Genomic DNA, 14,256 nt, shown 5'->3' with positions numbered 1-14,256 from the left:
TAACTCGCAGAGCGTGGAGCTCTATCGGCCTCCGTAGATTCCTTGTTGACAATAAAGCTGGTTGTATAAAGTGGGTTTGGGATTAGAGTTGTGATTTCCCACAGTTTCTCGGTTAGTGAATGTCCCATCATGTCGGTGAATGACAGGGAGTAACCAGGAGGATGTCCCATCATGCACCGCGGCCTTGGGAAGGAGAGGAAGGGGGGGGGCAGACAACGCACACACACACACAGAGAGAGGGGGGGGAGAGAGGGAGAGGGGGGGAGAGAGGGAGAGGGGGGTAGAGCGAGAGAGGGAGGGGGAGAGAGAGGGAGGGGGGGAGAGCGAGAGAGAGAGAGAGGGAGGGGGGTAGAGAGAGAGGGAGAGGGGGGTAGAGCGAGAGAGGGAGGGGGAGAGAGTGGGAGGGGGAGAGAGAGTGACGGGGGTAGAGCGAGAGAGAGAGGGAGAGGGGGCTAGAGCGAGAGAGAGAGGGAGAGGGGGGTAGAGCGAGAGAGAGAGGGAGGGGGAGAGAGAGGAGTAATGGCGGCCGGGTAGACGCACACACACACCGACACCTCGTCCACCAGCAGCCGCACTCACCGCAGCCCTCCGGGGGCAACTTCCCTCACACACCGCGGCGGAGCCTGACAACCGGAGCGGACTCACGGGCTTCAGCTGGAAGCGGATCCGTCCTTGGACCTCTGCTGCCCGGGACTTTCCTTCTCCCCGAGAGAGAGGGAGGAAAACATGGATGAGCAGCCCGGCGGAGGAGGAGGGGTCGGAGCGGGCTCTCTGAGGCAGCCTCCACCGCCGCAGCAGCAGCTCCAGCCCGGGGGCAGCGGCAGCGCCAACCCGCAGCTCGGAGGAATCATGGTGCCGCACCAGCCGGACGAGCTGCCCCGGCCCCAGCAGCAGTACACCATCCCCGGCATCCTGCACTACATCCAGCACGAGTGGGCCCGGTTCGAGATGGAGAGAGCGCACTGGGAGGTGGAGAGGGCCGAGCTCCAGGTTAGCACACCCCGCTAGCTTAGCGGCGAGCGCCGAGCGAGTTCCCGGGCCGGTGCTCGGTCAGCGGGGCCCCGGGACTCGGACCCGCGCTGCGAACCGGCTGTTGATTTGTTTCCCTCCGGATGTTGAGGCTCCGTCTGGGCACTTAGCGGGCTGGAGCTAGCGGCTAGCTCCCCCACAGCTAGCCGCTAGCTCCAGCCTGGGTCTCGGTTCTTCTGGTGCTTTCCTCCTGAGTTTGTTTCCTCCTCGAACATCTGAGCTCCAGAGCCGAGGTGGCTCCAGATGACATGTCCTCGTTCTGCCGTGTAGCTGTGTCCCGCCCGCTGAGTGAGCTGGAGCCTGGTTAGCTGGGGACTAGTTAGCTGAGTTAGCTGGAGACTAGCTCAGGAGGAGGAACGCTCCCTTTACTTTGAAAGAGTTTGGTATAAATACTTCAAAACTAACCAGAGACAAGTGGAGGACAGGACAACACCACAGTGTCCTGAGAGGTCCACAGGTCCTCACAGATCCATGTGTCTCCATGTAGGACTCATTATTCATATTGAGATGTAGACCAGTGGAGTCTACTGGAGGCTACTGGTGGAGAACCAGGGGAAACAACGGTGACATTAAAGTAATCGATTACAGCCACAATCAAATCTAACATTTAAAGTTCTTCATATTCACTTAATTCCACCATTATACATGTTGGAATGTTAAATTGACAAAGGGTCGGTTCAGTGAGCTTTAAAGATAAAGATCAGCTGGTCACTGGAAAACATTGATAATAGGTTAAAATATGAATCCACCTAACAGAGAGGGAGTGACTCCAGCCTCAGATACGTTGAAGTTTGTTGTAACGCTCCTGCAGCAGAGTGTTTAATGACAGGGCCTGTGTGTGTGTCTGTTGTGTGTCTGTGTGCTCTGACTTGTCGGGCTGTGACACTGGATGCCTTCAGCATGACTCCGTCACAGCTCCTGATAAGAAACAAGCGTAGGAGCTGAGGTGTCCACATTCCTGTGGAGCTCCTCTGCAGGAGGACGTGTCCCCGCGTCCACTCAGAGACAAACTCTCTACGTCTCGTTAGTTTCAACAAACTCATGATGTGACATGAGACCAGATAATATTCATAAGTCATGGATTTCTGTGAGCTCCTCAGATGTTCTGCTCTTCTCTGTAGTTTCACACAGTTCCTGTTCTTCAGCTCCTTCTCATGGAGCTGGTCAGTGGTGGTGTGTCGGTCCTGCTCGATGTTGTCTTCACGGTGCGTTGATGTACTGAGACGGACATCAGGAGAAACACGGGGGTCAAAGGTCAACGTATTGCAAGCTGACCCATCTCATTGATGTTTGGGTCTTTATTATGGATTGTGTCAAACCCCCCCCCCCCCCAGCACTGCTCCTTTTAGTTGACCATACGTTCACACATCACAGTCGCTCTGCAGGAGATCACAGCAGGAGGACTCAGGGACGGGACAGTCCTGTGTCAAGGCGCTGGACACCTTAATCGGCACGTGACTTCACATGCAGCGGGAACACAGATCCTCTCTGAGGGTTCCTTGGTCAGGTTCCTCCGGTCGGGTTCCTCCAGTCGGGTTCCTCCTGTCAGGGTTTCTCCAGTCAGGGTTCCTCTGCTCAGGTTCCTCTGGTCAGGGTTCCTCTTGGTCAGGTTCCTCTTGTCGGGTTCCTCTTGTCGGGTTCCTCTTGGTCAGGGTTCCTCTTGGTCAGGTTCCTCTTGTCGGGTTCCTCTTGTCGGGTTCCTCTTGGTCAGGTTCCTCTGGTCAGGGTTCCTCTGGTCAGGGTTCCTCCTGTCAGGGCTCCTCTGGTCGGGCTCCTCTGGTCGGGTTCCTCTGGTCGTGTTCCTCTGGTCGTGTTCCTCTGGTCGTGTTCCTCTGGTCAGGGTTCCTCTGGTCAGGCTCCTCTGGTCAGGGTTCCTCTGGTCAGGCTCCTCTGGTCAGGGTTCCTCTGGTCGGGTTCCTCAGGCCGGGTTCCTCTGGTCAGGTTCCTTAGTTCAGGTTCCTCAGGTCAGGTTCCTCTGGTCAGGGCTCCTCAGGTCAGGTTCCTCTGGTCAGGGCTCCTCAGGTCAGGTTCCTCTGGTCAGGGTTCCTCTGATCAGGTTCCTTAGTTCAGGTTCCTCAGGTCAGGTTCCTCTGGTCAGGGTTCCTCAGGTCAGGTTCCTCTGGTCAGGTTCCTCTGGTCAGGGTTCCTCAGGTCAGGTTCCTCTGGTCAGGTTCCTCAGGTCAGGTTCTGGGACTGGTACTAAAGAGAAATCCTGAAAACAGCCACAGGTGAGAACTCCAGAGGTTCCTTGTTGTCGTGAAGTCTCAGCAGCCTCACTCTCTGACGTGTGAAGCTTCCTGTGTGCTCGTTCCTTCAGTCTCTGCACTGGGAACCACTGGGATTGGTCTGTTCCTGTTTGCTGTGTAAACTGGGTGAGTTGACTGACTGAGCCCTGCCTGCAGCTCCAACAGGACTTCTATCAAGGACTCGAACCCCCCACCAGCTTCACCTCTCTGTACACACAGGACTGTTTGTTGTGGTACAGATTGTTCCGTGTCTGATTTGAGATCAGGTGATTTGGACTCTGTGCAGGAAGCAGGTGGAGAAGGAGGAGGAGGAGGTGCAGGAAGCAGGTGGAGGAGGAGGAGGAGGTGCAGGAAGCAGGTGGAGGAGGAGGAGGAGGTGCAGGAAGCAGGTGGAGGTGCAGGAGGTGCAGGAGGTGGAGGAGGTGGAGGAGGAGGAGGAGGAGGATCTCCAGGTCTGTTAACACTTCACTGCTGATCCACAGGAAGCTGTCAGCACGTCCCTGGTCTCAGATCAGCCTTTCAGGTCACTTCTCATCTGTCCCTCATGTGAGTGGTCCTCACGGCCCCGTTCACACCTGCTGCTAACGCTCAGGTCTGTTCACACTGACCAGAGGAAGTTGACGGGTTTGTTGTGTGTAGTTAATATTGTGTTAATAAATCTGTTTGTGAAGCTGTCAGAAGAGAGACAACACTTTGGTTCCTGATGAAGCTGAGGTCATGTTTTGATGAAGAGGACAGGGCTGTAATCAGGATCCCTGGCCTAGTGGGCTCTGCTCTGACACCCCCATCCCAGCTGGATGCTAAAAGTAGACCGGCCTAAAATAACTAGTGCACACACACACACACACACACACACACACACACACACACACACACACACACACAAACACACAGGGGTGCAACTGCCTGTCAGTCACAAATAAGGGTGAATTACTTTAAAACTTTATTTGAAAAGTGTGTGTGGGTGGGTGGTGGGGGCTGACAGGCAGTTGTTCAGAGGAATGGACCCCCCCCCCCCCCCCCGTCAGCCTGGTAAATCGGTGCTAGTGAGCTTCCCCCCCTACCCACACACACACACGCACACACTCCTACGTCGTCACCCTGCTGCTGTGACCTCACTCCAGCTCTCTAAGGAGCGTTTGATTCATGCTCACCAGGTGCAGGGGGGGGGGGGGGGCACGGACAGATGAAGAACATGTTCCTGCCACAGACCTCAAATCAAACCTTCAGTAACAACATTAGAGCAGAGAGAGAGAGAGAGAGAGAGAGAGAGAATTGAAATGTAGGAAAGTTCAGTGAACTTGTGAAACTGTGTTGAGAGAATTCTAAACTTAAAGTTCCTTTCGACTCTTTGATGTTTCCCTGTAGTTCACTGACATCATCATGAAAATGAGTAAGAAGGTCAGAGGTCAGCTGTCGATCCATCTTCACATGTGAACTGACGACCTGTGAATGTGTTGATCATAAACTATAAATACAGACGGACGTTGTGTTTCCACTTCCTCCAGAAATGAAGCCAGAATGTATCTGATAGGAGCGCGGCCATCTTGGAGCCGTGGTATCGAAGTCCCGCCCACACACACTCGACCAATCAAGGACAATCTGTCCATCTTCATTGACAGTCTATGGTCTGTATTTGTGTAGAACAGGAGAGATGTGTGATAAGTTGTCATGTTTGTGTTATCCAGAGAACAGTAAACATCTGGAGCAGTGTTGGTCTGTCCGGGAGCAGCTCGGGCTCAAAGTGCAGCGGCAGGACAAACATTAAACCAGACGTCCTGCTGGTTAACACACAGGGACACTGGAGAGTTCAACTGTTGTGTGACAGCAAATACACAATAAACTGAGTTCTATGAGTTCACAGTGACGAGCCTCAGTTCAGAGAAGCTGAGATTCTCCTGAATGAAGAATTCTATGAAGCACATGAGTCCTGATATATTTAAGATCTAGATCCCTCATCGAGCCCCAGGGAAATGAAGATGCTTGTATCGACCTATCAGAGTGGGGCTCAGCAGCATGTGACGGGAGGCTGACTGCAGTGAGATGAGAGCGTGTTTGTGTCGTGGTCGAATCCCTGGAACCGTCTGTGACTCACATGAAGTCGTGATGGAGCCAGCGACTCTGGAGCTGAACGTGCTTCAAATGTTTGATGGTTTACTGTGAGGCTGCAGGATGATCTCACACACACACAGACACACACACACACACTGGTATGTCAGAGGCTTGTCAGGAGCTGTGGCTGTCCGTCACAGAGCCAGCCAATCAGAGCAGGTCTGGAGCACTGTGGTGTGTTATGTAATCTCCTCCCAGACGTCCCAGTTCACTCCCTCCCTTCGTCTGTCTCTCTCCCTTTTGGCCGGGGGGGGGGGGGACATCTGGTTTCCCAGTCGTCATGGTGACGTCCACAAGAGGAAGTCCCCCCCCCCCTGTCCTCTGTTGCCATGGGTACACGGGGAAAGAGCAGTGTTTGTGTGTCTGTGTGTGTCTGTGTGTGTGTTGGTATAAATAGCTCTCAGCCTCAGGCCTCCATCAGGGTTGAGTTTCAGGAGCAGCTGCTCACAGACAGAGAGACAGACATGTGGACAGAGAGAGAGAGACATGTTGACAGAGAGACAGACATGTGGACAGGGAGAGAGAGACATGTGGACAGGGAGACAGACATGTGGACAGAGAGAGAGAGACATGTTGACAGGGAGAGAGAGACATGTTGACAGAGAGACAGACATGTGGACAGAGAGAGAGAGACATGTGGACAGGGAGACAGACATGCGGACAGAGAGAGAGATGTGGATATAGAGATGTGGACAGGGAGAGAGACATGTGGAGAGAGACATGTGGACAGAGAGAGAGAGAGAGAGACATGTGGACAGAGGGACAGACATGTGGACAGAGAGAGAGATGTGGACCATATACTGTGGCTTATAGAAGAAAATAAAAAAAAGTTGTAATAAACAAACTTAAACATGTATTCAAATTCTGAATTTAAAGCTGTCACTGAGCAGCAGCGCCCCCTGCTGATCTCAGTTCAGCTTCACTCTTCAGCTGGTTGTGTCTGTGACTCTCAGTCAGTAGTTCTCTCAGGAGATGGAACCCACTCAGTCACAGAGAACAGACTCACACGTCAGACTCACTTCATCCAGCTTCTGCTTCAGGTCCAGAACGTTTCATGATGTTCTCACCTGCTGAGCTTCAAGAGACCTAAAGTGAACCTGCTTCTTCTCTGCTCTGCTCTCTGCTCTGAGCTTCTGATTGAACATGTGGGACAACAATTCAAGATAGTGTAGAATACGGAGAAACCTCTCAACTCATGCATGTGAAGATGAAGATGTCCGGAGACAGAAGACATCCTGAATGATCCTCTCATGTGTCTCTGTCTGCAGGCCAGGATAGCGTTCCTCCAGGGAGAGAGGAAAGGTCAGGAGAACCTGAAGAACGACCTCGTTAGAAGAATCAAAATGTTAGAATATGCCCTCAAGCAAGAAAGGTAAGAAACGACTTTCACTTTTTATGTTGTTGCTCTTTACTAAATCATTTTTTTGCAGTTTTTATCAATCTGTCAGATCATCGATGGTTTTCACCTGTTGATGTTTAAACAGCTTTATTGTTTTATTCCTTCATCAAAGCTTCAGTTTGTTATCACTGATCTAGAACCAGCTGGAAGCACAAGCTGATCTTTAACTATATTCAGACATGACCTCTGGAACATGTCGGTAAAATAATCGCTCAGAAAAACATGTGGAAACATCAGGCGAGGGGCGGAGCCTGTAGGCCCTTGTCACCTAAAGCTCTGGAATAACAACAATTACACTTTTATTTCACGGTGCCTTTCTAGAAAACACAGGAGAAGGAGAGGATCAGGAGTCCCTTGTATCTGTCGTCCTGACGTTTCTCTGTGTTTTCTATCTCCAGATAACAAACACACATCTCACATCTCACAGCTGCTGACCTCCACCAGAACGTTAACATCTTCACGTTGTTCTGCTTTGTTTCCTCTTCAGAGCAAAATATCACAAGTTAAAATACGGCACCGAGTTAAACCAAGGGGACATGAAGATGCCCAGCTTTGAATCCGGTAGGTGGTCCGTCCGTCCGTCCCTCTGTGTGGGTCTGTGATTGTGTTACTTCATGGTCTGTCCTGTGGGTTTTGTCCTTCAGACACCAAAGACTCGGAGGTCTCTGCTGTTCCTGCCAACAGTCAGCTGACCTGGAAACAAGGCCGACAGCTCCTCAGACAGTAAGAGCCCGTGGAGAGGTTCAGCCTCTGAGAGAGAAACAGCAACACACGACTTCACCTTCAACACATTATCCCCTCAGGCTTTAACACAGTTCATCCTCCGTTTGTCAAACAACACAATCAACACAATCAACACAATCAACACATCACAGGCCACAGAAGAGCCGGTTCCTCCCTGGAAACCTTCTTATGTCTTCAGACTCGTGGAATCAGATTTTTGTCAGTAATCCTGCAAAAGACTCAAATTTTCAAAAGTTTTGTGTGTCTGTGTCTGTGTTTGTGTGTGTGTGTGTGTGTGTGAAGGTACCTGCAGGAAGTGGGGTACACAGACACCATCCTGGACGTTCGCACACAGAGGGTTCGCTCTCTGCTCGGCCTGTCGGGCTCCGAGCAGAACGGGTCCGTGGAGAACAAGAACCTGCAGCACCTGATCAACGGGACGGAGCGCCGCAGGGACAGCAAGAGGTACACACACACACACACACACAGCTAGTGGGGTCAGAGGTCACACAGAGGTAACATCGTTGTGTGTGTCCAGGAGTCCAGGTGATGTTCTGGAGACGTTTAACTTCCTGGAGAACGCAGAGGACAGCGACGAGGACGAGGACGAGGAGGGAGACCTGATGGACGACATCAGTCCAGACAAACACCATCGAGCCAAGAAACACAAGACCAAGGCACGCACTCACACACACACACACACACACACAAAGACACCACTCAACCCAGTGCAATGAACCTTGTCTCCTTTTTATTCCTTATTTACTTAAATTCATCTCCTTGCTAACCCCCCCCTCTCCTCTCCTGCTTCTCTCCATCATGTTGACTCCTGTCTCCGTGTCCCCAGTGAAGTGATGTCCTCTTGTGATTGTCCTGCTCCTCTAGGTGGGGAACGAGGGCCTGGCGTCGGAGGAGGACACGGACACGGAGGAGGCGCTGAAGGAGTTTGACTTCCTGGTGACAGCAGAGGACGGAGAGGGAGCAGGAGAAGCTCGGAGCTCTGGAGACGGAACAGAGTGGTGTGAGTGAGACGGGGAAAACACACACTGAGGCATGATGGGAGTTGTAGTGGAATGGTGAAGTGGAAACACAAAGAGCTGCCCCCCCTCTGCTCCATGTTGTCAGACTGGACAGCCCCCCCCCGGGTCAGACCCGGTCCATTTAATGGAGAACTGAAAGTGAAATACAAGTTGATTAAACGTTGTGTCTCTGCCTCTCTCTCTGTAGCGGAGCCTCTGCCGTTTCCTACTGGGGGGGGGAAGTCCTTCCTGCTGGGGGGGTCGGACGACGTGATGGAGAGCGTGCTGGGTCTGGGTGACCTCGCTGACCTCACCGTCACCAACGACGAGACAGACTACAGCTACGACGTGAGGACACAACACAACCACAGCCTCAGTGTTTAACAGATGAGTTTAATGAGATGAATCTTCCATGTGTTCTCCTCAGCTGCCAACCAATAAGGACTCTTCGTTCAGGAAGACCTGGAACCCCAAGTACACGCTGCGGAGCCACTTCGATGGCGTCCGAGCGCTGGCCTTCCATCCGGTGGAGCCCTGCCTGGTCACCGTGTCCGAGGACCACACCCTGAAGCTGTGGAACCTCACCAAGACCGTCCCCGCCAAAAAGTACATCAGCTGCTCTGAGAACAAACCAGGGCATGAGTGACACTGAGGGTTAGAGCGTCTGTGGTTCAGGAGCCACTGACCTTCATGAAACACATTCAGACACTTCAATCAATCAATCAATCAATCAATCAAATCACGTAGCTTCTCATTCACCTCAGATCAGAACCCGTTGATTCCTCCACCTCCTGCAGCTCCAGAGCAAATCCTCTCTTCTCTGACAGCTCCTCTCTGGATCTCATTTCCTCAGCTTAGTTTCAAACACAGAGCCGTCAGTGTGGTACACATAATCCCCCCCCCCCCCAGGATTCACTGCATAATAACACAACTCAGCAAAGTTGATGATGTGTTAAATCAAACCTTATTTCCACTGTTTTTTAGAAGTGCCTCTTTCGATGTGGAGCCCGTCTACACGTTCAGAGCCCATGTGTACGTATCTTCACTCTCACACGTGTGTGTCCTCTTGTGTTGCTGCTTCGACAAACTAATGCTACATCAACACAACTCTTCAGTTTGAAATGAACACGCCTGACGCCTCCTGTCTTCCAGTGGTCCAGTGCTGTCGCTGGCGATGACCTCCAGTGGTGAGCAGTGTTTCAGTGGAGGCATCGACTCCACCATCCAGTGGTGGAACATCCCCAGCTCCAACGTTGACCCCTACGACACCTACGGTAGACACACACACACACACACACACACACACACACACACACACAGACGAACACACACACACACACACACAGACGAACACACACACACACATACACACACTCGGACAGAAATAATTTAGCACTTCTACAAAGCGGTCAAAGTAAAAGTCTTTTCAGTTTTATTAACACTCTTCCCCTCTTTCTTCTCCTGTCCAATCAGATCCCAGCGTCCTTGCTGGGTCGTGGGTGGGGCACACAGATGCTGTGTGGGGATTGGCTTACAGCGGAATCAAGAACCGCCTCCTGTCCTGCTCGGCAGACGGAACGGTGAAGCTGTGGAACCCGACGGAGAAGAACCCCTGCATCTGCACTTTCAACACAAACCAGGGTGAGGGGGGGGGACAGAGCGCCCCCTGGAGGAGGCTGCACCACAGAACTGCTTCAGTGGAAACACCGTCCACTTGTTAACGTGTGTGTGTGTGTGTGTGTGTGTGTGTGTGGTGTGTGTGTGGTGTGTGTGTGTGTGTGTGTGTGTGTGTGTGTGTGTGTGTGTGTGTGTGTGTGTGTGTGTGCGTGTGCGTGTGCGTGTGTGTGTCTGCAGAACACGGGATCCCCACATCAGTGGACTTCAACGGCTGTGACCCCGCCCACATGGTGGCGTCCTTTAACAGTGGAGACGTGGTGGTGTACGACCTGGAGACCTCCCAGCAAGCACTGGTGCTGAAGGGTCAGGGGGACAGCTGTGAGAACACACACACACACACACACACACACACACTCAACAGTAGTGTGTAACGATGCAGACTTTTCATCCTTTTCTTTTTCTGTTTTGAAGCCGTCCCGGGTTCCAATCACATCAACAAGGTGGTGAGTCACCCCACGCTGCCGGCCACCATCACCGCCCACGAGGACCGACAAATCAAGTTCTACGACAACAAGTCAGGTCAGTCTGCCGAGCCCCCCCCCCCCCCTACACTTGGTACACTAGGCTGACCGTGCAGAGTGTAGCTTATGACTCCGTATGAACCGGCTCTGTCTGTGCAGGTAAAGTGATCCACGCCATGGTGGCCCACCTGGACGCAGTGACCAGTCTGGCAGTGGATCCTAACGGGATCTACCTGATGTCTGGCAGTGAGTCACACACACACACACACACACACACACACACACACAGTGAATCCACTGGGTGTAGAGGTGAGAACCTGATGTAATGGCCGCCCCGTCTCCTCCTCAGGTCACGACTGCTCCCTGCGTCTCTGGAACCTCGACAGTAAAACGTGCGTTCAGGAGATCACGGCTCACCGGAAGAAGAGCGAGGAGGCCATCTACGACGTGGCCTTCCATCCCTCCAAGGCCTTCATCGCCTCCGCCGGGGCCGACGCCCTCGCCAGGGTCTACGTGTAGACGAGGAGGAGAGGGAGCAGACACACACCTGGGGCGAGAGACTCAGACGGGCTGGTCTGTTCACACACTAAAAGGATTCAGGTCTGTTCAGGTCTCTGAACACAGAATATATATTAAAGACTGGAGGTGACGAGCATCTGGACACACACACACAGACACAAACAGACACACACAGACCCACACACAGAGGCTGAGCGCTGCGACCGAGTGAAGAGACCCCCCCCCCCCCCCCTGTGTGCTGGGTCCCACAAGTAGCTCTGATGACACTACATGGAGCCCCCCCACCCCCCCACCCACCGTGAGCAGACGTCAAAGGAGTGAAAGGAAAAATCCCTCAGATCTCGTTTCTGTGTCTGTGGTTCTGTCTGTTGTTGGTCTTGATGTTGAAAGGATCCACCAGACTCCCAGTTGACTCCCAGTTAACTCCCAGTTACGAGCGTTAACGTCCGTTGTGGAACACCAGTGAGTCGGCTGCTCTCCTGAAGAGGGACTCCCCCACAGCTTTGGACCCTTCGATGGATCGTGATGGAGATGTGATGACTGACAGCAGCTCTGGACTGAAACCTGGTGTCGCTCTCACCTGCTGCTAAAGGGACTCACGTCGTTTCCGGGGGGGGGATGTTTCTCTTTGTGAACGCAGCCCAGGTTTGAAGCTGCTTCACCTTCACACCTCGAACCTGAAGGAGCGACCAGAGGAACATCTGAGGAGCTGCTCTGGATTCAACACGGGAGCAGATCATCGGATTCTAACCCGTCGTGGTTTCTCTGTATTTACGTTTTTTAACAATGAATCTGAACCAAAGCTTAGATTTTATCCTGCAAAACCTTTTACAGTGTTTTTAAAGATTATAAATTGAGATGAAAAACATCATCTGTGGATTTAGTTCAGAAACTTAACGACGACCACGTCGGGTCAGACGTCCGATTGTCTGTGGCCGTTTGTCTCCCTGACGAGGTGTCAGATGATTGGTCGATTCGTTCCCACCTCAGCCCCTCGTGGGCCAATCAGAGCCCTGCGTTTAAACTCCACCCATGTGAGAGCGAAGCATTCAGTGGTTGAGCGTTGTTGTTTTTGTTTGTGTAAAATAAATCTAGTTTTTATAATCCCTTTTTTATCAGCGTCTCGTTAACGGCACAGAGGAGGTTCCTCTGTCAGAAGCCCCGCCCACCTCCCCCCCCCCCCCCCCCCCCGGTAGACACACACTCACATGTTGGTTAAGGTGAGACACTACAGGCACAAACTAATTTCATGCACTTCTCATTTTAGCTTTTGCTTCTTTTTTAATATCAGACCAGTTGAAAGAAAACATCCAGAAAAGGCTTTTAGGTTTTAATTTGAATAAATCACAAATCTCCACTTCAGCTTCGCTTCCCCTCACCAGTCAAACCAGTTTGATCCTGTGAATGGTCCCAAGGTTTGATTCATAGGTTTTATTCATAAACATGGCGCACCTTGTTTGATCTCTGAAGTCATTGAAACGGATCCTTCTGTAAAAACATGTCGACAAAACCAGCTGAGGAGTTTCAACCAGATTAAATAACAAGACCTCATTTGCATATTTACACAAGTTCACAAACTGTCGAATCCAAAGAATTCTGTTCCTGTCAGAGACGAACTGGGGACGTTTATTAAACTGTTCACACCGGTTTGATATGAAGAGACACAACAAGGCAAGTTAAAGTAACACAAGTAGTAACACAACTGGTTGAGCACCGCTGCCTCCTGCTGGTCAACAACCGAATCGTCTGTTTGTGTACCTGTGGAACCAGTGGCAGAGTGGACGATCCACTTCCTGTTTACGTCTCCGGTGTCTTCAGTGTGGACGGAGGGGGACTCGGGTCCGGAGCTAGAACCTCGTGTGAGGAATGTGTGAGAGACGAAGACGTGAGGACTGAAGCTCCTCCTCCTCAGCGGCTCCCAGAGGTCGGACTTGCCACCGGGTCCCAACTGATTTTAATAACTTTTATTAATATAAAGAAAAGCTGATAAAATCATGATGAGGTATTTGGACGTGTTGAAACCTCTCAGCTCGTTTAGAAACACTTAATAATCCGGGGAATATTTGGCTTTACAGAGAACCTGAACGCACCACGGTCACTGCTGTGCATCAGGCGCTGCCTTCAGGGACAATCTGCAGCTCTCCTGCTCTTCCTCCTCCTGCTTCTCTTCTCCCTCCTTCTTCTCCTCTTCTATCTCCTGCTCTTCCTCCTTTTCGATCTCTTCTTTCTCTTCCTCCTGCTCCTCATCCTCTTCCTCCTCCTGCTCCTCTTCCCTCTCTCCTGCTCCTCATCCTCTTCCTCCCCCTGCTGTTCCTCCTCCTCCTTCTCTTCCTCCTCCAGCTCCTCACCTTCATATCCCTGTGATCTTCTCTCTTCACCGTAGTTCTTCACTGGTCAGTTTTAGTTTCTGGTTTGTTTTCATTTCATTTTTCTAACGGAAGGTTTTTGTAACTCGGCTTCTGATCGATCACAACTCTTTTTGTTTTAGTTTGATCTTCAACCAGATGTGTAACTAAAGACTTTTTGTTTGTGTAATGCATGATTAATACAAAAGTATTTTTTCTAATCTTCCAAAAAATGGATAAAAACAGTTCTGATCAGTTTGCGAGTTTTGATGAGTTTTGTATTTTTTTTTTTTTTTTGATTTACAAACTATGAAACAACAGATTTTAAAGATTGTACCACAAAGCAGAATACAACTGTTGAAATGTATATAAAATGTCTATAATAACTATTAAATGGTGTAACTGTACAGATGCTGCTCTGGTCCTCATTCTGCAGGAAGAACAAGCATAACCTATCGATTCCTTTTGTCTTGAACATGTTAAGAAATTGACAATAAAGCTACTTTATCTTTATCTTATATTACATCTTTAAAAATGAAATGTATATATAAAGATAATTTTTAAAAGACCCAACAGGCTTCGGCTGGGAAGCTGCAATTAATAAAGTATATTGGAAGTAAATGTTTTTTATAATAAAACTTAACATTTTACTTAAATTTAAACAAATGTTCTGTTAAATGGTTAAGAACTGAATTGGATATCAAAAGAACGAGTTAACAAATCAAA

General features: G+C 50.8%; 1 protein-coding gene across 1 annotated transcript; it reads left to right on the top strand.

Annotated features, from left to right (window-relative positions):
- Window positions 1-487: 487 nt before the first annotated feature.
- On the top strand, window positions 488-13,937 carry strn3 (striatin, calmodulin binding protein 3). The gene is made up of 16 exons (XM_062396925.1): window positions 488-990; window positions 6,656-6,759; window positions 7,274-7,347; window positions 7,431-7,509; window positions 7,813-7,974; window positions 8,048-8,186; window positions 8,395-8,530; window positions 8,737-8,876; window positions 8,956-9,134; window positions 9,513-9,560; window positions 9,681-9,802; window positions 10,002-10,169; window positions 10,383-10,523; window positions 10,617-10,724; window positions 10,826-10,912; window positions 11,016-13,937. Exons 1-16 carry the CDS (start codon window positions 727-729, stop codon window positions 11,183-11,185), a joined length of 2,121 nt encoding a protein of 706 aa, XP_062252909.1. The 5' UTR covers window positions 488-726; the 3' UTR covers window positions 11,186-13,937.
- The last annotated feature ends 319 nt before the right edge of the window (window positions 13,938-14,256 follow it).

This window comes from Platichthys flesus, chromosome 10 (genome assembly GCF_949316205.1).
Source record: "Platichthys flesus chromosome 10, fPlaFle2.1, whole genome shotgun sequence".
In the NCBI taxonomy this organism is placed as follows: domain Eukaryota; kingdom Metazoa; phylum Chordata; class Actinopteri; order Pleuronectiformes; family Pleuronectidae; genus Platichthys; species Platichthys flesus.
This window is presented reverse-complemented; position numbering and strand designations above follow the sequence as displayed.